Raw genomic sequence first — 24,971 nt, 5'->3', positions numbered from 1 at the left:
ACAGACAGCAAATAGGTACTCCCTCTCAATGCCCGAGGTAGAGTTTCTCATGATAAGCCATTTCAGCTTAGCCGCTCTGGTTTCATATACATTGGAGTAACTCGTTCATTACATGCTCTTTTTTTCTGCAAACTTTGCTCCCCTTCTTGCGCAATTGAAAACTGATTTTCAGAGATGGGATAGCTTACCACTATCAGTTTACCCAAATTCCTTTATCTATTTCAATCTATCCCGTTGTTTTTACCAAAGTGTTTTTTTTTAAGTCAATCAGGCTGGTGCCAGCCTCTGACCGTTGTGGTATGTAAAGCTACAAAGAATATAGATGAAAACTCTCTCGGTAGGTAATGTGGTCTGCAGCTTATCATGAGAAACTCTACCTCGGGCGAGCAATGGCTCGAGACTTCCTTAGATATCGTACTCCAGCTGTTGTTTACAAAAATGTCGAAACCAGACCTTCTTGGGAAGGTATGTTAATTCTTAACTCATCGTTTTATAAAAGGGGTGGTTCCGTCAGCTGAAACGCTCTCTGACCTCACTCAAGGTGGGAGGGACTACTTACTTGTACAAAGTTATAGAAACAATTTCCTCTTATATTTTTGAAAATCACATCCCTCTCTCAACAAAAACACTTTCATCATTTTTTATATTTCATGAATAATGCATCGGATGGAAACTTCACACCTATAGTGTATATACTTTTCAAGTTATAGTATTTCCTTTATAAAAATGTTTATGACATCACAAAAGAACAACCAAGCCAACATGTTCTTTTAGGTCACCTCTGCCCATTCCCCATGTTCTATGTTAGAAATATTGTTTCAGTATTCGCTTTAGAACGTGTTAATGTACTGGCGGGAAAATGTCTGTGTAGACAAAGGCACATTACATCCGTGAATTTGGAGAGGGAGATGGCTAAATGTTCTATCCTTGATTTAAAACAGGGAGTGAGTTGCCACCAATTCCCTCTCTCCCCCCTGTGTGTGAGAGGAGTTCTGGTTGAAGTTATTTATTGCAAAGCTGATCTGAGCTATTCAGACTCATCCTCCCAAGACAGTCGTGACAGCGTCATACCAAAAAAGACTTGAGGCTGTAATCACTGCCGAAGATGCTTCAACAAAGTACTGACTAAAGGGTCTGAATACTATGTCAATTTCAGTTTTTATTTTTAATAAATGTAAGAAAAATTCTAAAACCTGTTTTTTGCTTTGTCATTAAAATAATGACAGGATTTCACATGGTTGGGCCTGGGAGGGCATAGGACTACCCACATGAGAGCCAGGCCCAACCACTGGGGAGCCAGGTCAAACCGCTGGGGAGCCAGGCCCAACCACTGGGGAGCCAGGTCAAACCGCTGGGGAGCCAGGCCCAACCACTGGGGAGCCAGGCCCAACCGCTAGGGAGCCAGGTCAAACCGCTAGGGAGCCAGGCCCAACCACTGGGGAGCCAGGCCCAACCGCTAGGGAGCCAGGCCCAACCACTGGGGAGCCAGGTCAAACTGCTGGGGAGCCAGGCCCAACCACTGGGGAGCCAGGCCCAACCGCTAGGGAGCCAGGCCCTGGGGAGCCAGGCCCAACCACTGGGGAGCCAGGCCCAACTGCTAGGGAGCCAGGCCCAACCGCTGGGGAGCCAGGCCCAACCGCTAGGGGAGCCAAGCTCAACCGCTTGGGGAGCCAGGCCCAACCGCTGGGGAGCCAGGCCCAACCGCTGGGGAGCCAGGCCCAACCGCTAGGGAGCCAGGCCCAACCGCCAGGGAGCCAGGCCCAACCAATCAGAAGGAGTTTTTCCCCACAAAAGGACTTTAGTACTGACAGAAATACTCCTCAGCAGCCCCCCTCTCCCCTCTGACGATCCCCAGGCGAAGAAGCCGGATGATGAGGTCCTGGTCTGCGGTTGTGAGGCCGGTTGGATGTACTGCCATATTCTCTATAACAACGTTGGAGGCGGCTTATGGTAGATAAATTAACATTCCATTACTTGGCAACCGCTCTGGTGGACGATCCTGCAGTCAGCATGCCAACTGCACGTGCTTTCAAAACTTGAGACATCTGTGGCATTGTTTTGTGACAAAACTGCACATTTTAGAGAGGCCTTTTATTGTCCCCATCACAAGGTGCGCCTGTGTAATCTTGCTGTTTAATCAGCTTCTTGATATGCCACACCTGACAGGTGTATGGATTATCTCGATGAAGGAGAAATGCTCACTAACAGGGATGTAAACAAATTTGTGCATAAAATTTGAGAGAAATACGCCTTTGTGCGTATGGGAAATGTATGGAATCTTTTATTTCAGCTCATGAAACACGGGACCAACACTTTACATGTTACGTTGATATTTTTTGTCCAGTATATATGGGTCGGCAGGTAGCCTAGCAGTATAGAGCGTTGGGCCTGTAACCGAAAGGTGACTACATGAAAAATCAGCCGATGTGCCCTTAAGCAAGGCACTTAACCTGGACAAGAATGTCTGCTAAATGGAAAAAATGTAAATATTCATTTATATTTAAACAATGTATCAAATTGGTTGCATATTGAAAGCCAATTGATTACAGTATGTAATAAACTTAAGGTTAATCTATATTAAATGTATATTGATGACTTCTATCTATGTAGTAGTGCCTCATTGTAAATGATGTCCGTGATTTAATCACATAGCACATCTAACTGGCAGAGACTGTTACATCATTGTTTAATTAGGCACAGCTGCTACCAGAGAGACATGACCAAATTAGTGGCTAAATGAATGTGTTTGTATGTTATGATGATGAATCGATCTTATTTCAAGTGGAGCAGCCATAGTGATTCCAATGAAGCCTTTTTTGTTTTGTTACGATGATGAATTGATCTTGTCTCATCACTGCAACTCCCCAACGGGTTCGGGAGGCGAAGGTCGAGTCATGCGTCGCCCGAAACATGAACCGCCAAACCGCGCTTTTTAACACCCGCTCGCTTAACCCGGAAGCCAGCCGCAACAATGTGTTGGAAGAAACACCTTTCAACTGATGACCGAAGTCAGCCTGCAGCCACCCGGCCGGCCACAAGGAGTCGCTAGAGCGCAATGCGCCAATTAAACCCCCCGGCCAAACTCTCCCTAACCTAGACAACGCTGGGCCAATGGTGCGCCGCCCTATGGGACTCCCGATCACGGCCGGTTGTTATACAGCCCGGGATCAAACTAAGGTCTGTAGTGACGCCTCTATCACTGTGATGGCTTTAATGAATGTATTACTTGTGGTTACGTTTTACATTAACTGTTGATTTCATCTGATCACTATGGCTTTTCATTTCATCAGATCTATTTTTTTCCCCCCAAGTGTTGTGTGGATAGTAGTGACTAGTGAGAACTGTCTGGCTGCCTATGTTCATTTGTGTTGCATCAGTATGTCCGTGTGTATCCTGTGTGCGCGCGCATGTCCGTCTGTCTGTGTGTGTGAGAGAGAAGTTAAAATCTTGTGTGGTGGGAGGGCAGGGTGTCCATCTAACTCCCCCATCCCTTTTCTTTCTATTTCACTATCTCCTCCTCCCTGCTTCACCTCTACCTCGTCACCTTAACCACTACTCTCTGGGAACCATTCAGTCCTTGTATACTTTCCCATCCCTCTCTTGAACGTGTATCAACCTACATACAACTCCTCTGTCCCTCACAAACCACCACCACAACACCCTGGTGCCTGGACCAACCATTCAATACCCCTGTCAACAAATCCTTCCCACCCCCATCTAACTCTCCTCAAACATCCTCCTACCTTCCCCTTCCCACCTCCATCTACTCTCTTCACAAGTCTTCCTCATTCCCCTCCCTCCTTCCCACCCTAATCCACTGCACCACCCATGTCTGCTCCACCCTAACCCTGTCCCACCCCCTCCCTGCTCCACCCTAACTCTGTCCCACCCTCTACCTGCTCCACCCTAACTCTGTCCCACCCCTGTCTGCTCCACCCTAACCCTGTCCCACCCCCTCCCTGCTCCACCCTAACTCTGTCCCACCCTCTACCTGCTCCACCCTAACCCTGTCCCACCCCCTCCCTGCTCCACCCTAACTCTGTCCCACCCTCTACCTGCTCCACCCTAACCCTGTCCCACCCCCTCCCTGCTCCACCCTAACCCTGTCCCACCACTCCGTGCTCCACCCAAACCCTGTCCCACCCCCTCCCTGCTCCACCCTAACCCTGTCCCACCCCCTCCCTGCTCCACCCTAACCTTGTCCCACCCCCTCCCTGCTCCACCCTAACCCTGTCCCACCCCTCCCTGCTCCACCCTAACCCTGTCCCACCCCTGCCTGCTCCACCCTAACCCTGTCCCACCCCCTCCCTGCTCCACCCTAACCCTGTCCCACCCCCTCCCTGCTCCACCCTAACCCTGTCCCACCCCCTCCCTGATCCACCCTAACCCTGTCCCAACACTCCGTGCTCCACCCAAACCCTGTCCCACCCCCTCCCTGCTCCACCCTAACCCTGTCCCACCCCCTCCCTGCTCCACCCTAACCCTGTCCCACCCCTGTCTGCTCCACCCTAACCCTGTCCCACCCACCCCCTGCTCCACCCTAACCCTGTCCCACCCCCTCCCTGCTCCACCCTAACCCTGTCCCACCCCCTCCCTGCTCCACCCTAACCCTGTCCCACCCCTCCCTGCTCCACCCTAACCCTGTCCCACCCCTCCCTTCTCCACCCTAACCCTGTCCCACCCTCCCTGCTCCACCCTAACCCTGTCCCACCCTCTACCTGCTGCACCCCCCAACCCTAACCCCGATCTCATCCTGCTCCACCCAGCCGTTGGAAATCTTTGTTGATGATGAGACCAAGCTGACTCTCCACGGGCTGCAGCAATGAGAAACGGAAGGAGATAGAAGAATAGGAAGCTCTTTGATCTCCTCGACGTGCTGGAGTTCAACCAGGTACTGTAATTCAATCATGATGTTCCAGAGTCACATACTGTAGCAGGAGAAACGGAGGATGTTTTTTTACAGCTAACTGGGGAAGTTTTTATATGCAAATTCAGTGTGAAGTCAGTGTCTGAGTTCAGCCAGGTACTGTGTTTCATGTTCCACCGTGGTACATAACAGGGAAACAAAAATGCTGACTAGACGAGTAAAGTTTTGAAAATGCAGTACGTGTGTAGTGAAATGTGTTGTTGTTTCCTGGTGGTGATCTCTGGCCCAGTGTGTGATATTATTATATATTATAGATGGTGATCTCTGGTCCAGTGTGTGATATTATTATAGATGGTGATCTCTGGTCCAGTGTGTGATATTATTATATATTATAGATGGTGATCTCTGGCCCAGTGTGTGATATTATTATATATTATAGATGGTGATCTCTGGCCCAGTGTGTGATATTATTATAGATGGTGATCTCTGGCCCAGTGTGTGATATTATTATATATTATAGATGGTGATCTCTGGCCCAGTGTGTGATATTATTATATATTATAGATGGTGATCTCTGGTCCAGTGTGTGATATTATTATATATTATAGATGGTGATCTCTGGTCCAGTGTGTGATATTATTATATATTATAGATGGTGATCTCTGGCCCAGTGTGTGATATTATTATATATTATAGATGGTGATCTCTGGTCCAGTGTGTGATATTATTATATATTATAGATGGTGATCTCTGGTCCAGTGTGTGATATTATTATATATTATAGATGGTGATCTCTGGTCCAGTGTGTGATATTATTATAGATGGTGATCTCTGGTCCAGTGTGTGATATTATTATATATTATAGATGGTGATCTCTGGTCCAGTGTGTGATATTATTATATATTATAGATGGTGATCTCTGGTCCAGTGTGTGATATTATTATAGATGGTGATCTCTGGCCCAGTGTGTGATATTATTATAGATGGTGATCTCTGGCCCAGTGTGTGATATTATTATAGATGGTGATCTCTGGTCCAGTGTGTGATATTATTATAGATGGTGATCTCTGGTCCAGTGTGTGATATTATTATAGATGGTGATCTCTGGTCCAGTGTGTGATATTATTATAGATGGTGATCTCTGGTCCAGTGTGTGATATTATTATAGATGGTGATCTCTGGCCCAGTGTGTGATATTATTATAGATGGTGATCTCTGGCCCAGTGTGTGATATTATTATATATTATAGATGGTGATCTCTGGCCCAGTGTGTGATATTATTATATATTATAGATGGTGATCTCTGGCCCAGTGTGTGATATTATTATATATTATAGATGGTGATCTCTGGCCCAGTGTGTGATATTATTATATATTATAGATGGTGATCTCTGGCCCAGTGTGTGATATTACGTTCTGCTTTAACATGTTCTGCTTTAACATGTTCTGCTTTAACATGTTCTGCTTTAACATGTTCTGCTTTAACATGTTCTGCTTTAACATGTTCTGCTTTAACATGTTCTGCTTTAACATGTTCTGCTTTAACATGTTCTGCTTTAACATGTTCTGCTTTAACATGTTCTGCTTTAACATGTTCTGCTTTAAATAGTTCTGCTTTAACACGTTCTGCTTTAACATGTTCTGCTTTAACCCTCAGTTGAACCAACACGGTAAAGACGTATTATCCTGCAGACATTGTATCAGAATTGTGATTGATATTTTACCTTTGATTTTTAACACTGTTAGCTGAGGTCAAATCAACTATTATCAGATCGAACAATACAAAAATGTCTTAATCTGCTGGCGGTCATTCGCACCTATAATGAATCAATTTGGACAACTGTGAATTCGCACCCCCCGGTGGATAGAAAGGATATTTCTAAACATTGTCGGGCCTTTTCCAATGACATTTGTTTAATGATGTTAATATTATTATTTTTGTATTTATCTAAAGACTAGGTAACGGTCACTGAATGAGTTGTTTTTTTGTGTGTTTTATTCCCAGTGTCATTTGGATGGTTGTGTTCTTGGGCAAAATTGTGAGTGAGCCCACTCCCTTGGCTGAGAAGCAACCCCACACATGAATGGTCTCAGGATGCTTTACTGTTGGCATGACACAGGACTGATGGTAGCGCTCACCTTGTCTTCTCCAGACAAGCTTTTTTCCGGATGCCCCAAACAATCGGAAAGGGGATTCATCAGAGAAAATGACTTTACCCCAGTCCTCAGCAGTCCAATCCCTGTACCGTTTGCAGAATATCAGTCTGTCCCTGATGTTTTTCCTGGAGAGAAGTGGCTTATTTGCTGCCCTTCTTGACACCAGGCCATCCTTCAAAAGTCTTTGCCTCAATGTGCGTGCAGATGCACTCACACCTGCCTGTTGCCATTCTTGAGCAAGCTCTGTACTGGTGGTTCCCCGATTCCGCAGCTGAATCAACTTTAGGAGACGGTCCTGGCGCTTGCTGGACTTTCTTGGGCGCCCTGAAGCCTTCTTAACAACAATTGAACCGCTCTCCTTGAAGTTCTTGATGATCGGATAAATGGTTGATTTAGGTGCAATCTTACTGGCAGCAATATCCTTGCCTGTGAAGCCTTTTTAGTGCAAAGCAATGATGACGGCATGTGTTTCCTTGCAGGTAACCATGGTTGACAGAGGAAGAACAAGGATTCCAAGCACCACCCTCCTTTTGAAGCTTCCAGTCTATTATTCGAACTCAATCAGCATGACAGAGTGATCTCCAACCTTGTCCTCGTCAACACTCACACTTGTGTTAACGAGAGAATCACTGACATGTCATCAGTCCTTTTGTGGCAGGGCTGAAATGCAGTGTTTTTTGGATTCTGTTAATTTGCATGGCAAAGAGGGACCTTGCAATTAATCTGATCACTCTTCATAACATTCTGGAGTATAATGCCAGCAGCATACCACCCTGCATACCACTGCTGGACGGCCAGTAGGAGGCACTCTTTCCTCTGGTCTAAAAAATATATATATATATATCCTAATTCCCCAGGGCAGTGATTGGGGACACTGCCCTGTGTAGGGTGCTTTCTTTCGGATGGGACGTTAAACTGGTGTCCTGACTCTCTGAGGTCATTAAAGATCCCATGGCACTTATTGTAAGAGTAGGGGTGTTAACCCCGGTGTCCTGACTCTCTGAGGTCATTAAAGATCCCATGGCACTTATCGTAAGAGTAGGGGTGTTAACCCCGGTGTCCTGGCTAAATTCCCAATCTGGCCCTTGAACCATCACGGTCACCTAATAATCCCCAGTTTACAATTGGCTCATTCATCCCCCTCCTCTCCCCTGTAACTATTCCCCAGGTTGTTGCTGTAAATGAGAACGTGTTCTCAGTCAACTTACCTGGTGAAATAAATATACACATTTCCATCATACAAACTGAGGCAGCAGACTTTATGAAAATTAATATGTGTAATTCTCAAAACTTTTGGCCACGACTGTACAGTAGCTCTTAGTCTAAAGCAGAAACCTACCCAGACCAATTATCTGTCAGAACAGTGTGTTATAGCGACCAACCGCTGTCATTTTCTCCCGTTTCTAAATGTACAAATCGGTTTGCAAATTATGACAGGTATTCTGTTCAGAGGTGCTAGCACTTCTTTTGGCAGAATCTTGACAATCCTACAGGGCTGTCCATGCCTCATCATAGCTAACCTATATAAGTAATGGGAAAAGCTAAATAATTTAATATAAAATGTACTAAGCTTGAGGTATTGAACTAACTAGCTTTGGACACTCCGGCTTGGATTTGGAGAGTCTACGTCTTTGAGTTAACAAATATTTTTAGGGAGTCACAGTTGATAAGCCAATAGTCTTAAATACTGTCATCAATGGTCTCCTAGTCTAAATCTACTCGCTGAGTCGGTTGATCTCTTCTATTCTGGATTGTAAAAATGTTTAAAAATAATAAATCAGACCAGTGTTTGTGAAACAGGAAGCAAGACCGGTCAGGAAGTCAGCAGGATAAGAGTGCACTCGAAAGGAAGTGGGGAGGGATAGCTTAGATTGAGTCCCAAATGGCTCCTTATATAGCCCATAGGGTTCCGTTCTAAAATAGTGCACTATACAGAATAGGGTACTATTTGGGACACGGACAAGAGGTTACGGGCACAAGTGGGGAAACGATTGTTGGAAAATGACCAGGAATAACAACATTAGCGGACACTCAAAAGTTAAGACACAATGGATTTATGGACAAACAGCAAAATAGTCTGTTTTATTTGCAACGTATTCCAAGTAATAAACACGTCAGGCAGTGGTTCTTACACATCACCATATAGGACATATGAATCGATCTTCCTGACAATCAATCACCCCAGAACTAAGGACATGAATAAAAAAAGCACCCTTCACGTATCACCCAGTTACGCCCAATCACGTAAATCGAGAAAACAATAATCATTGTTGTTGTTTTTATTCTTCAACAAACACAACTGTAGCAGACCACCGTTTGAATGTCATGGAATTACAACCGACCATTCATTTTGAAAAAGGGGCTAAAGTATTATGGACGTCCCAAATGGCACCCTTTTTTTTCCTTTATATAGTGCACTTCTTTTGACCAGGGCCCATAGGGTTCGGGACAAAGGTCATGCACTACATAGGGAATAGGGTGCCATTTGACATGAGCACAACATAATGTCACATACAGGTGTTAAACTGGCTCGCTGCAAGGCAATGTATGAACCTCTGATCATCTCTTTAGAAGACCATTTACAAGAGATAAATAAATCATTCCCAAAATAGTATTTCCCCCTCCGCCCAAAAAATCATGGTACTTTTTTTTCCCATTTTAAGAATAAATCAGATTATATATTTATGATAAAAGTTTAATACCAGTCTAACTAATATTTCGACCTCATTCATTCACTTTGAGTGAGTGGAATACTGCAAGTCCTTTTTAAAGTAGACATCTGAGAATAGAATGTAGACAGAGGCTGTCCTAAATGGATCCCTCTAGTGCACTACTTTATACTACAGCCCTATGGTTCCTAGTCAAAAGGTAGTGCAGTAAACAGGGAGCCATTTGGATCTTTTAAGATCTGGCGACACAGAAAAAAACCCACAAAAAGCAAGTCTCTGAATTCACGTAATCAAACTTTAGGTTTAAGACATCACGTTGAAGCAAACCACGTGTCAAATTCATTTCACGGAGGGCCGAGTGCCTGCGGGTTTTCACTCCTCCTTTGTACTTGATTGATGAATTAAGGTCACTGATTAGTAAGGAACTCCCCTCACCTGGTTGTCTCAGTAAGGAACTCCCCTCACCTGGTTGTCTCAGTAAGGAACTCCCCTCACCTGGTTGTCTAGGTCTCAGTAAGGAACTCCCCTCACCTGGTTGTCTCAGTAAGGAACTCCCCTCACCTGGTTGTCTAGGTCTTAATTAAAATAATAAAAAACAGCAGACACTAAGCCCTCCATGGAATGAGTTCGACACCCCCAGCATAAAGCGTTCCAGCTCTAGCAGGAGAACAACCAAGCATTAAATGGTTTGTAATTTCAGTGAGACGTTCTGTGGTTTCACTGCCTGGGTGTTGCCCTGTGTCACACTGTGCCTCACTCTATCACATATCCCTTCACACACCTGCCTGTTTAGCTTCCGCTCCTTCATGTTAGCTTGTTTTTGTTTTCTTTGGTTTGAGAAGGTGTTCCTCTCTGTCGAGTCGGTCTTCGATAACATTCGCAATAAGTCCTGTTCAAACCTCTCAGCTCCAGCTGACGTCATACTTTGTCCATCCCTCAGGTGGGGTCAAGAAGACCCGTCGTCCACGGGACAGGAAGCTGACCACACCCCTGTACCCTGCACGGGGAACCCCCGATTTCAAGTCATCCATCACCCCTAAGTTACGGGCCAGAACCTTAAAATTGTCCCGGCTGGAATATTGCACCCGGTACGGACCAGTTCCCGTCAAACCACCCCCTTGTTGTAGCTCCTCCACCGTAATCAGAGGGGCGCTGTAAACCTGCTTCACAAAGTTCACATCAAAGTTCTCCTTCATCAAGTAAGACAGATCCTGTTTGGTGAAAGGCACAAAGTCCGTGTTGAGTTTAATATAACGCAGATACTGGTCAAAGAACTGACCCAAGCTGACACCCTTGCGTCCGAAGGTCATAGTTCTGGAGATCTCTGGACGGATGCAGGAGCGCTCTTTACGCTGCTCAGGGTGACGCATCCAGTCGTCCCAGAAGGCTGTGGGCCACTTGGGTTCTAGTTCTGCCCAGATGTCCTTCAGCAGCATCCAGCCCAGCCCAGGGAAGAAGTCTGTCCTGTAGAGGAGGTCCGCCTTCCCAGGGTCCACCAGCCCCTCCCGGCCATTGTCGTTCCAGGCAGACGCACACCACAGGGTGGGGTCAGAGGTCAAGATGGGGTGGAGGGCACGGAAGTACTCAAAGAAGTCTGGGGCAACCTTGGAGAGAGAGTCATCTGATTAGTAAACTGTGTTACAGTGACAAATTAGTAGGCTCTCCTGACAGTGATAAGAAACAATCATTCAAATCAGTATATACAGTAGACTTCATTACTAGTTATGATCACTGAAAACTGCTAGCCTGAACACAGATCTGTTTGTGCTGCATGTCATGCCAAACATAACGAGTTGGCAAAAGAACAGAAACATACTGGCACCCAGGCTATATTACAAAAAAGAGACCAGAAACAGACTGGCACCCAGGCTATATTACAAAAAAGAGACCAGAAACAGACTGGCATCCAGGCTATATTTTTTTTTTTAAAGAGACCAGAAACAGACTGACACCCAGGCTAGAAAACGGCATCTGCTGTATGAATCTATGCAAAACAAGCAAAGGACCAAAATAAAAACGTGAGCAGGCCTGATAAAAACACCCATATGGGCCTCAAGGAATGACCAGTCAAATGTTTGGCCTGATTAATACAATGACAAATGGTATGTCAACACAAAATGACTTGCCAAAAACAAAAACATGTCTTTGTCAGCATCTACAGGAACAGTTACATAAGTGGACACAGTTCCCAGTAACGGTTCGCGCTCCTTCTCTCTGGGTAGGGTGTGTGGGGGGAAAGTTTAGCCTAAAAGCTTTAAACTGGTGACTCAGGACAGTTCTGTTGTTTTAGCCATTTCCTGTAACTCTCATTACACCTCTGGTGCAGAATTCTGTCTGACGTTTTTTTCCCCCAGACCATTTGTTCACCCAGCTGGCTGTTTCACTTCGTCTGCTACTCAAATGGCACCCTATTCCCTATATAGTGCACTACTTTTGATCAGAGCCCTATGGACCCACAAGGTGCCATTTGGGACACACACTTGGTCTGATTTGATGGGGGACAGAACGAACCGAGCAGGATTTAGGGATCCTTCCCATCACCCCTCTCTGTTAGGTGCCAACGTTGGTTAATCCACTAATCAGTTAAATGTGCTAATCTGGGAAGGCCAACCAGGATTACAGCTGTCCTCCCCTCGGTTCTGCCCCCTGACTCCTCCCCCTGACTCCTCCCCTCGGTTCTGCCCCCTGACTCCTCCCCTCTGGCACAGTTGGTAGAGCAAGATCATGGGTTCGATCCCCACTGGGGCGTCCATATGAAACATTAATGCATGACTGTACGTCGTTTTGGACAGAAGCATCTGCTGAATGGCATAGCCTATATACTAATGTTTAGGGGAGTGATTTACAAATGATTGACTGAAAATTCCTTGGGTCTTCACAGATCACAGTGAAAGATCCCAAGTGGCAGTCTAACCACTGGTCACAATAGACTAGTAATTACGCTAGAGCCAAGCCAAAATGCTGGCTACAAAATGTTAAATGTTTCAGTGAGGAAAGCTCTGTTTTAGGTATCAAATGAAATGTTCTGTGTAAATGAACATTATAGGATCCACTTTCATCATCATGATGATGATTCCATATTTAAATGTGAGACAGATTTTAAATACACTGAAAAAAAAATATATAAACACAACATGTAAAGTGTTGGTCCCATGTTTCATGAGATGAAATATCAGATCCCAGAAATGTTTGATACACACAAAATAATTTTCTCAAAAATGTTGGGCACAAATTTAATTAAATCTGTTTGTGAGCATTTCTCCTTTGCCAAAATAATCCATCTACCTGACAGGTGTGGCATATCAATAAACTGATTAAACAGAATGGTCATTACACAGGTGCACCTTGTGCCGAGGACAATAAAAGGCCACTCTAAAATGTGCAATTTTGTTACACAACACAATGCTACAGATGTCTCAAGTTGAAGGAGGGTGCAATTGGCATGCTGACTGCAGGAATGTCCACCATAGCTATTTCCAGAGAATTGAATGTTCATTTCTCTACTACAAGCCACCACCAACGTTGTTTTAGGGAACACGGCAGTACGTCCAACGGGCCTCACAACCACAGACCACGTGTAACCACGCCAGCCCAGGACCTCCACAACCAGCTTCTTCACCTGCGGGATCGTCTGCGACCAGCCACCCAGACAGCTGATGAAACTGTGGATTTGCACAACCTAATAATCTCTGCACAAAATGTCAAAAACCGTCTCAGGGAAGCTCATCTGCGTGCTCGTCATCCTCACCAGGGTCTTGACCTGACTGCAGTTCTGCATCGTAACAGACTTCAGTGGGTAAATGCCCACCTTCGAAAGTTACTGGCACACTGGAGACATGTGCTCTTCATGGGTGGACACCCGTTTAAACTGCACAGGGCAGACGGCGTGTATGGCGTCGTTGGGGGGTGGTGGGGGGAGTTGGTTTAAGCTTAGTTCTGCAAACAGAGCGCTTAAATGTTTTGCTGCAGGCCACGGGGTCGTTGGTGACCTTAGAAGAAGTTATTGCGTTTGTCTGCTGATCGCTCAGCTCTGTGTTTTAGGACGTCCGACTGGCGACATTTTCCACGCGATTCTACATGTTAAAAAAAAAAAAACGGTGCGGACTTGGTTCGCAAATATGTTCAGAGGTGCTAAGTACTCTCGGCCAGCAAACGCTACTGGTGTCTAAGCGCTTAAGCCAACTGCAACCCATTATGCCCGGGACGGAGAGAGCAACTACAACCCATTATGCCCGGGACGGAGAGAGCAACTACAAACCATTATGCCCGGGACGGAGAGAGCAACTACAACCCATTAAACCATCATTAAAGGCAGCAATAGATAGATCAGCTACTTATACAGGAGCCTCGCGCAAGTCACTAAAAAGTCTTGATGCTTCACATCAATGCCTTGGGTGCCAAGCAGGGATTTCAGTTCATTTCACTGACTGAATTCATCTTCTATTGAACGTCACGCAAATCACCAGCAACTCAGACACTTCTAATCAACGCTGTCAACACTTTCAGACTGAGGTGCATTTTAAATCCATTCCTCAATTACAGTGCATGCAGACAGTGGTGTGTGGATTTCAGTCACTGTTCACTTACCTCCAAGTCATCTTCCACGATCACCACGGTGGAGTGAGAGAGTGTGTCGAACACCTGGTTGAGGGCCCAGCGGTAGTGTCTGGCAATCTTATAGTAGCCCTGGAACTTCCTGTGCTCCGGCCGTACCCGGATGTCCGAGAGGTCTGGGTGGCTAATGTGGGTCACCTGACTGCCATATGAGCCAATCACTTGGGCTGTCTCAGCATGGCCACAGTCCTGACTAACTATGATTGGGTAGAGTTCTGCAGAGGGGCGGTATTGGATCAACTTGTCAAGACTCCTTTTCACGGTCACCCTGTCACAGGCGATGACCAATATGGGAATGACAACTTGTGGGCTGATGACAGTAACATCCAATTTGGTGTAGTCGGTCAGCTCTTTTATTTCATTGTCCAGTTGTGTGTCTACTTTAGGGTCTCGGACTGCTGTAATGATCAATTCCGGTGTATTTTCCTCTTGACTTTGGTCCTTGTTCTCTGAATCGACCTTTGGAGGTACTGCAGACAACTGTGGCGGAGGTTTGTGTTCCTCTTTATTTTCTACCTTCCCTCCATCCGTCTGTCTTTTTCCCATCCCTCTCCTCTTTTCCCACAGTGACCTGTGACTCTGAATCTGCTTCAGAAGTTCCTTCTGGGTCTCGAGTTCCGATTCTACCTCTTCGGCCAATCGGATCACCTCGCCTGCCAGATTAGTCCCACCCTCTTTTATTTTGGCCACGCCCCACTCTTCCCGCCCTCCTGGTTCGGCCCCGCCCCCTTCCCCAAAGCGACCAATGGGAGTTCGTCCCCAAAGGAACAGGAGAAGCAAGCCATTGCAGGCGACGAATAGGAAAGCTCCACACAAGATAAGGGAGCCTCTCTTGCGAACCATGGCCCAATGACATCAGTGGATGGACTACAGAGAGGAAAAGAAAACAGTTGAGGTGGGACAGTTTTGAAGTGACAAACAGCCAATAGGGTCCAAACAAAAACACAAAGATGAGAAAGAAAAAAAACGTTGTCCAATAGGAGTGGAGAGAAGTGACGTCCAATCATAAGATCCTTACTTCTCATCCAATCATTGTGTGATCAATAACACGACAGGAGAACGATCCAGAACCTCTATTGCTGGACGGAGATGGAGACGTGCTTTGTTGTTATCGGCTTGGCTGTCCTCCATGAAATAGAGGAACAAGAGAGTGAGTTGGCTCAAGGGGAAATTGAGAAAAACAGGAAAGTTAAAGAAATAAAAAAAATAAAAAAATGGGGAGAGGAGAGAGGTGATAAGATAAAAAGGAAGACAGGGTCACATTGGGGTGGAAGGGCTGAGAGTCCTTGCCGTTATCCCTCGGACATCACCCTGAAAAAGGGAGGGAGAGAGAAAAGTACATTTCAATTTACATGTTTTTTCACATCAGTGAAACAGTCTGAAATGAGCAAACACCATATGATCACAAAACACACAGTAGTCCACTTATAGAATACAACTAGTTTATATTATCTAGAAGTTGTCAATTGCATCATCAGCAGATTCAGAAACACTCGCCAAACTGTTGCCTAGGGGCTGTTGCCTCATCACTGATGGCCACGATTGTGTGGTACGCCTCTGAAATCAAGCTGTCAAACTCTGTTCAAGGTCCATGCTTATGAATCAAGCTGTCAAGTTTCGTACTGGAACAGCTTAACTTTTCACTACCTTTATTAGGATCGGGGTACAGCTAAAATAATTACCATATTATGTACCTATCAACCCGAGTATCGCAGAGGAACAGGATGTTTCAGCCCGAGTATCGCAGAGGAACAGGACCTATCAGCCCGAGTATCGCAGAGGAACAGGATGTTCGCAGAGGAACAGGACCTATCAGCCCGAGTATCGCAGAGGAACAGGACCTATCAGCCCGAGTATCGCAGAGGAACATGATGTTTCAGCCCAGAGCAGAGGAACAGGATGTTTGTTCACAGAGGAACAGGACCTATCAGCCCGAGTATCGCAGAGGAACAGGATGTTTCAGCCCGAGTATCGCAGAGGAACAAGATGTTTCAGCCCGAGTATCGCAGAGGAACAGGACCTATCAGCCCGAGTATCGCAGAGGAACAGAACATTTCATGTGTGTGGTTTTAAAACCCCACTGTAAAGTGCAGAAGCATAATGCCATGGCCATCCATATTCTATTCAATGGAGATGGTTTTTTTAAAGCTTGTTAGCTAGACAGTAACCCAAGGGACCCTATGTGCTATATCCAAATGATTTAATTCACCCAGCCAGCTCCACAGGGAGTCTCTGAGATAACATGTATACCAGCCAGCATCCACAGGCAGTCTTTCTGAGGAGCTCGATACCACACTCCAACCGAACACGGCCCTAAATGGATATCATCTTTGTCTCTTTGTTGATGGAAACACAGCACAACAGCACTCGCAGGTTCAGCCTTCAGGGTAACACACTGTCAGGGTATTATCCCAAATGGCATCCTAGTCCCTATATGGTGCACTACTATTGATCAGAACCCGGTGGTCCCTTACGGAACCCGGTCCAAAGTAGTGCACTGTATAGGGAATAGGTTGCCATCTGGGACTCACTGTAGGACCTCTAGTGATGGTTCACCACCAGCAGGTTTCTCCAGATAAGGAACATCAACTTTGATGGGTGTGGGGGGGCCACACAAAAAACTAATGAGGGGCCGCCATGGCTCGCGGGTCTGTGTACCTGTAACAGTATAACTTTAGACCGTCCCCTCGCCCATACCCGGGCGCGAACCAGGGCCCCTCTGCACACATCAACAACAGTCACCCTCGAAGCATCGTTACCCATCGCTCAAAGAACATTTTACAGTTTTAAAGCAACTTTGCTACAATTCTAAAACAAAAAATCCATGGGGCAGAAGAATATTTCCCCATTTTAATTCTACTCATTTTGCCAAAGGGGAGAAACATTTGCAGTTTTTAATATCTGAGTGAGAGTGACGAACAAAATCAATGGGGGGCCCCAGGGCTATAATTCAATCATGATTACTACAAGTTTAGATAGCTGGCTAGACTAATTTACCAGTCCCAAAAAACATTTAGCTGACAGGGGCAAATTGAGTGACTGTCTATAGCCAGGTTTCCATCCAACCTTTGTATGCAAGTAAAATATGTTGAATAACAATGGTGCGACGAGCCCGACGGAAACAGCAACTCAGTTAACTTTCCAAATGTCGACAAAACAAAATAAACTAGACATGGATCTTTGTGTCGGTAAAATGTATTATGCAAGAAATGGAGGTGAAAAGCTTGTATACGCAAATATTGATAAAATAATCAAATCAGATGGAAGTAAAGTTGTAGTCACGCGATGACGCGTTGTTCTCCCACTATGCTGTTAACTCGTCAATTAGGCTCCAGATGAAATAAGTTACGAACTTCACAGGGTGGAGAAACTACAAGGCGATGAGCTTGATGCTCCTTTCCAATAAATATTGATCGTCTTATTGTGGTGACATGATGATTGGCTGCGGGGTTGACAAATAAAAAGTCTCTCTTTTGTCCATAATAATCTCATCGTGTAGGCTATACCTGCATTGTATCTGTGAGATGTTGGCTAGAGCGTACGTGCCAATACCACAGTGGGCAAATTCACTATATACAGCAACATGGTGTTGTGACAAAACCATCAGTGAAGGTGAAAATACAATGAAAACTTAACTTTAAAAAATATATATATATTATTCGGTACATGGGGATTTTACCTCGTACTGCGTTGTTAAACACAGTCTTCTATTTGGCAAGAAGCCCATTTGATGGTGAGAAAATGTACATATTGTTTTAATGAGGATTTTAGAACAGTCCCATTGAAGATCTGTTGCCAGTTGGATGGAAACCTAGCTGACATCAGAGAGAAGCTGCTGATGCACAACCACATGTGTATAAATGGCACCTGGAGCATTCTATTATTCTAACTAATCAACAAGAATAAGTTGAGACTCTGAGTTCCATGTAACAAAAAACAGCCAGCCGGCCACCCGTTTCCCATCCCTGGTTCTATCATTATTATTCATGGCACACATCCCATTTTCTAACACTACCCTGCTGCTACCACCAAAGCCTTCGTGCATCCTAAATGGTGCCCTGTATAGTGAATACATGGACAAGGTAGTGCACTGAATACGGTTCAATTTGGGACACACTTAGACAAATTTCCCAAGGGGCATATTCGAGCAGGAAGCAGTTTCCTGCCCATGAATCCTCTTAACAAGGTATTAAACCTGCATACGGACAGACAGAGTTAGGGGACACCAGAGTTAGGACACCAGAGTTAAGGACACCAGAGTTAAGGACACCAGAGTTAGGGACCAGAGTTAGGGACCAGAGTTAGGGACCAGAGTTAGGGACCAGAGTTAGGGACCAGAGTTAGGGACCAGAGTTAGGGACCAGAGTTAGGGACCAGAGTTAGGGACAGAGTTAGGGGACAGGGACAGAGTTAGGGGACAGAGGTGACAGAGTTAGGGGACAGAGGTACCAGAGTTAGGGGACAGAGGTACCAGAGTTAGGGGACAGAGGTACCAGAGTTAGGGGACAGAGGTACCAGAGTTAGGGGACAGAGGTACCAGAGTTAGGGGACAGAGGGACCAGAGTTAGGGGACAGAGGGACCAGAGTTAGGGACCAGAGTGACAGAACGTATACTATATCAATAGACGTACTTGTCTGGGTGCATCTCAAGTCTTACGTAGCTTCGTCAATCCCTTTTCCTCGTTTCTCCTGGCTGACTAGGTCCATCCATGCATACCACACTGACTCGACTATTGTTTAGCCTACATTAAAAACGTTCTAAAACTTCCATTCAGGACGACTGAATGTTTTCCTGTCTGAACAGTGTTCATACCAGATGGTACGATTAGGCTTATACCTAGAACACGTGTCACACACCCGGTACATATTAGCTCTCACAGTTGATATGTCTAGCTTTAAAAAGTAAAGGAACTTAGTCATAACACACATCTGACTTATTACCCTAGTTCAGTCCAATCTTATGAGTTATTACTTATGCAACCCACTCTAATAAGTGGTTTGAGAGAAGAGCGTACCACACAAAGTCAATATGCTGACGAATTAAAGAGAGACTCAAGCTTTCCCCTCAGAGCTCACACAAACCTGGCACCTCTTCTTGGTTTTACAAACGTTGTAAATACTTGCGGAGTGAGCATTTCAACATCAACCAAAAAAACATCCAGCCTTAAAAAGGCAAGCAGACCAAATAATATCCCAGCTTCATAACCAGCTCAGGGATCAAATATCTACCAAATCTGTGCTAATAGTTTAACTATTTAGTGTGTCTAAGAGAACCCTTTCAGCAGGTCCACATCCTCACCTAACTAGCCAACATCCTGAAATGCCCTTCCAAACAGACAATACGGTCTATAGAGGGAGGACAGAAAGAAATGGGGGTTACAGATACTGAGAACACAATGTAGCAGCGAGACATGGGGCATAAGGGGTTCCAGACGCCACTTGGAAGGATGAGCCTCATGAGGCTTAGATAAGGGGATTGATTGAGTCCAGGTTGGGAGAAAGAGGTCACTGTATATCCTGACAGGAGACTTTCAACAGACGAGGTGTCTAAACCAATTACAGGTGATAATAAGAACAATAATCTTGTAAGCATTGTCAATCAGTCTAAGTACAAACTAGCTTCTCAGAGTTAATGTCCCAGTCTGGATGAGTAATGTGCAGCTGTAGCCTACAACTTTAACATTTGTCCTCCATGCTTTGTTCACAGTAAATACTAGGCTAACTAACTGATGCTTATACCCACTTTTTTTTTTTTACTTTTCAGGAAATGTAGGCTGGAGAGTAGGGCTGGATATGCCAGGGACTTTATGATACGGCATTATCACAAAAAAATGTTTTCTGTCGATACGATATGTATCGCGATTCTATATGTATCGCGATTTTATTACTGTGATTTTATTGCAAGTCAGTGTTCCAAACATATGTTGCTCACCATATGTCTGTCTGCTGCAGAGGGACAAGACAATGGAAAACATGTTGATCAGTCATGGAAATAAAAGTTCTGAAAACAAATTGGCTCCTTATTTAAAAGGGGGGGATACTAAAAAAGGGGGGTACTTTGGGATTTTGGCAATGAGGCACTTTATCTACTTCCCCAGCATAAAAGAGTCCGCCTGACTCTGGGGAAGGAGGTAAAGGAGTCCGCCTGACTCTGGGGAAGGAGGTAAAGGAGTCCGCCTGACTCTGGGGAAGGAGGTAAAGGAGTCCGCCTGACTCTGGGGAAGGAGGTAAAGGAGTCCGCCTGACTCTGGGGAAGGAGGTAAAGGAGTCCGCCTGACTCTGGGGAAGGAGGTAAAGGAGTCCGCCTGACTCTGGGGAAGGAGGTAAAGGAGTCCGCCTGACTCTGGGGAAGGAGGTAAAGGAGTCCGCCTGACTCTGGGGAAGGAGGTAAAGGAGTCCGCCTGACTCTGGGGAAGGAGGTAAAGGAGTCCGCCTGACTCTGGGGAAGGAGGTAAAGGAGTCCGCCTGACTCTGGGGAAGGAGGTAAAGGAGTCCGCCTGACTCTGGGGAAGGAGGTAAAGGAGTTCGCCTGACTCTGGGGAAGGAGGTAAAGGAGTTCGCCTGACTCTGGGGAAGGAGGTAAAGGAGTTCGCCTGACTCTGGGGAAGGAGGTAAAGGAGTTCGCCTGACTCTGGGGAAGGAGAGTTCATTGCCAAAATCCCGAAGTATCCCTTTAAAAAGAAGATTAAAAAAACAAGCTATGAAGGAAAAATACTGGAGTTTTGGTGCAGGTACAGCAAAGTAGCGCCCCCCCCAAAAATATGGTGATACTGTCAAAACGATACATCGTCAAAAATAATATACCCATATGTAATTATTGATTGTTCCCCATCACTATGAGAGGAAATCGGTGAGCAACAAATTCAACAGAGCTGGAGATCTACCCAGCTCACCAGCTAATCTACCCAGCTCACCATCTGACGATGAGAACACCAAGAGCTACGACAATTCCAGCTGACACTCACTAGCACACACACACACACACGGTTAACCGTTACATCTGAAAACACAGGGCTTCAAACACCTAGACACGGTAGGATTGCAACACTAAACAGCTATAAGGTGAGAGAACGAGGGCATAAAGCAAAGGAGGGAAAAAACAGAAAGAAAGAGGAGGTACTGGGTGTTGGGGACAGAGGACAGAGGAGTAGACAGCATAGACTTATGGGTAGACAAACATCAAAGATGGAAATAAAACAGGGAGATGGCAATCATTTGACAATCTATGGTATCATTGTAAGAGACACGTTACACAAAAGCCAAAGAAGAAAAGGTTTGAAAGGAGGTGCCAAAAGGTGAACACAAGTATTGTTCTTCAGTACCTGAAACAGAGCAGTCTAGTTCTCCAGTGTCTCTTCAAACAAATGATCAGAAAGTTTAAAAGCAGGGGGTGGATGGGAATTTAGGTGGGAGAAAAGAAAGGGGAGGGAATTGTTGCTCTCCCTCAAAAGGAACAGACCATTTGATACTCTAACCTCCCATTGAATATACCTTTCGTTTTCTCTCTCTGACACTTAAACCTGAGTGGTTAAAACACTGTAATTAGAAGTTCAACTGATTCAGTAGTCTTGCTGGAATTACTTTAATTGTTATTAATTGTTGTTATAGTAATTACGTGGAGGTGTCCTAGTCTAGAGAAGAGTATTCTACTAAACCAAACTTGGCTTGAGTATAATGATAAATAAAAGTCAAGTCAGTCTCAATGCAACTTATGTCACTTCGCTATATTATAACTCGACTATCGCTTGCCAGTCAAAGACGTGGCCAATTACAAAGCAACAACTTGGCAAAGGCCATTGCCAAACTAATGGAATATCAGAAAACACCTGCAATAGTTTATGAATAATAACACAAACGTCACCCAATTACACAACTATTTCACAATTAAAAAAATGTTTTAAAAAAACGAATGGCAAGCAGTCTGGTGCTCCCACTGACTAACGTGTGGAACTCATAACGTTAGCTAGTTTGCATGTGATTGATTGCATGACTGGGACAGCTAGCTATTCACTCTTATTTCAACCACAATGAATTAGAAATCTTTGGAAAATTGCAATACTTGAACATCTGCATATTGTTGATGCTAACTAGCTCACATTCTAAGTAAGTCAGAAATCGAGTTTTTCAGAAAACAAATGCTGGTTAGTCCATAACGAGCTGGGTACATCAAGTCCAATGTATTAAGTTAACTTCAGACAATTAACAGTTAACTACCTATCCAACTAAGCATGAGTACAATTTCCACGTCACCTTTTTGTCATTTCCCATGTGGGACGTGTTGTCTGCTTTCTGGAAAGCAGCTTTGATATGATGACTGGTCTCCACTCTCACTTTTCTTCCTCTCCCGTTTTTCACACCGGTGTCAGTACCTCACTGTATGTCCAGTTCCCATTTTCCGCTCTATCACCCCTCACTACCTCGAATCCGCCATTTAGCTAGATGTTTTATTATTTTTTTATATCAACAAAATAATTCACCGAGATGAATTTGCGATGATGATAATCATCATCCTCCTCTTCACCACTGCTCTTCTACCAATTCCGCCCAAGCCCGTGTCTGTTTCACTGGCTCTTGACGTTATTTTTCATTTAACACCAACACCAAATTGTACACTCTACTTCCGGATTGACTCATTAAGTAAGGCCAACCTCCGCAATCCTCCTCCTCCCCTTTACAATTTCCCCTAGCAACAAAGTGCCCTGCCATCTATTTGTTTGTTTTTTTGCCATCTATCTGTTGTGTCTATGGTTAGTTAAATGCAATGTTCTGCTGAAACAAAACCCTGCGCTGTGTGCAAGCCTGGATCCACTGATAAGAGTTGACAAGTCATATCATTACACTTCAAACAGAGATACTTAAACTTGTCCACTAAATAATGTAGCACTACTTACTGCCTGTTGATGGTGCTTACTCATAAACAATTCATCCTGAAATGTGATATCTTTTTAATGAAATCTTTTTTATATATATATATATATATAGGATATAGCATGCCATCTTTTGATGACAGACACACAACAGTGGTATGTGAATAATGGAATATTTTACATTCATGCCTATGTGACTCGACCCCAAGCATGGGCCACCACCACATGTAGGGGTATCGTCACAACACCAGCATGGTTATTCCAGGGCCAACTATGTAGAACATGCAATGGTCACATTAAACCATTGTTATAGTTCATCTCTCAAATCTCTGTATGGTAAACTAATAAATCCATGAGATCCATGAAGTAAAGTGTTGTGTCAACTTATCCAATACCAGGCTAATTGACATAACATGTATCTATCCAGCTGAGTTCAGTTGGGCCATTGATGTGACAGTGACTAACTGTCAGACTTCTCCTTGGTCATGTCACCCTGGACTCTGAGGAACCTGGCTACCCCTTATCGCTTCCTGGACCAGAGGGAAGTCTGCTTCCTCCGAGGGAAGTGCCAGTGTGCCTGTCAGGAAGTTGAGCAGAAATAACAAAAGAGAGAAGAGTTGTAAAGAGACAGAGAGGGACAAAGCAGATGAGAAAGACAAAAGATAACTATTTGACAGACTGCAATGAATCAAGCAAAAAAACTGAGCAAACTAGAATGTTATCTGGCCCTAAACAGAGAGTACACAGTGGCAGAATACCTGACCACTGTGACTGACCCTAAACAGAGAGTACACAGTGGCAGAATACCTGACCACTGTGACTGACCCTAAACAGAGAGTACACAGTGGCAGAATACCTGACCACTGTGACTGACCCTAAACAGAGAGTACACAGTGGCAGAATACCTGACCACTGTGACTGACCCTAAACAGAGAGTACACAGTGGCAGAATACCTGACCACTGTGACTGACCCTAAACAGAGAGTACACAGTGGCAGAATACCTGACCACTGTTACCGACCCAAACCTAAGAAAATCCTTGACCATGTAACGACTCATTGATCATAGCCTTGCTATTGAGAAAGGCCGAGAGAGAGGCAGGCTCTCTCTCAGAGAGAGCGAGAGAGAGAGCGCGAGAGAGAGAGCGAGAGAGAGAGAGAGAGCGAGAGAGAGAGCGAGAGAGCGAGAGAGTAGACAAGCTATGTGCACACTGCCCACAAACTGAGGTGCAAACTAAGCTGCACTTCCTAGCCTTCCTAAATGTATGGCCATACTAGAGACACATATTTCCCTCAGATTACACAGACCCACAAAAGAATTTGAAAACAAATCAAACATTGATAAACTCCCACGTCTGTTACGCAAAATATCCCAGTGCGTCAATCACAGCAGCAAGATTTGTGGCCCGTTACCATGAGAACGGGGCAACCAGTGGAGTACAACCAACATTGTAAATACCACCAACATGATCTGTTTATTTATTTTCCCTTTCACACTTCAACTATTTTTCTCATTGCTACAACACTGTACAAAGCCAATAATATAAAATTTACAACATTTGTTTATTTCCCTTCTTCTCTATTTCATTTGCTTCGGCAATGTAAACGTGTTTCCCATGCCAATAAAGCCATTGAGAGAGAGAAAGAAAGAGAGAGAGAGAGAGAGAGAAAGAGAGAGAGAGAAAGAGAGAGAGAGAGAAAGAGAAGAGAGAAAGAGAGAGAGAGAAAGAGAGAGAGAGAAAGAGAGAGAGAGAGAAAGAGAGAAGAGAGAGAAAGAGAGAGAGAGAGAGAGAAAGAG

At 44.9% G+C, this 24,971-nt stretch overlaps 1 protein-coding gene across 2 annotated transcripts; it reads right to left on the bottom strand.

Annotated features, from left to right (window-relative positions):
• Nucleotides 1–9,083: 9,083 nt before the first annotated feature.
• Nucleotides 9,084–22,935, bottom strand: LOC112229406 (alpha-1,3-mannosyl-glycoprotein 2-beta-N-acetylglucosaminyltransferase). 2 transcript variants are annotated; one of them, XM_024395226.2, is made up of 5 exons: nucleotides 22,558–22,935; nucleotides 15,569–15,618; nucleotides 15,326–15,427; nucleotides 14,281–15,174; nucleotides 9,084–11,297 (listed from the first exon to the last, which is right to left on the bottom strand). In XM_024395226.2, exons 4-5 carry the CDS (start codon nucleotides 15,148–15,150, stop codon nucleotides 10,596–10,598), a joined length of 1,572 nt encoding a protein of 523 aa, XP_024250994.1. In that variant the 5' UTR covers nucleotides 15,151–15,174; nucleotides 15,326–15,427; nucleotides 15,569–15,618; nucleotides 22,558–22,935; the 3' UTR covers nucleotides 9,084–10,595. The 2 variants fall into 2 exon arrangements, with proteins under 2 accessions (XP_024250994.1, XP_024250993.1); XM_024395225.2 differs by lacking the exon at nucleotides 22,558–22,935 and adding an exon at nucleotides 21,630–21,794 and having other exon boundaries at nucleotides 15,326–15,618.
• Nucleotides 22,936–24,971: the final 2,036 nt, after the last annotated feature.

The sequence above is a fragment of the Oncorhynchus tshawytscha genome, linkage group LG31 (genome assembly GCF_018296145.1).
Source record: "Oncorhynchus tshawytscha isolate Ot180627B linkage group LG31, Otsh_v2.0, whole genome shotgun sequence".
NCBI classification, from domain to species: domain Eukaryota; kingdom Metazoa; phylum Chordata; class Actinopteri; order Salmoniformes; family Salmonidae; genus Oncorhynchus; species Oncorhynchus tshawytscha.
The sequence above is the reverse complement of the archived record's forward strand: the minus strand, read 5'-3'. Positions and strand labels throughout refer to the sequence as shown.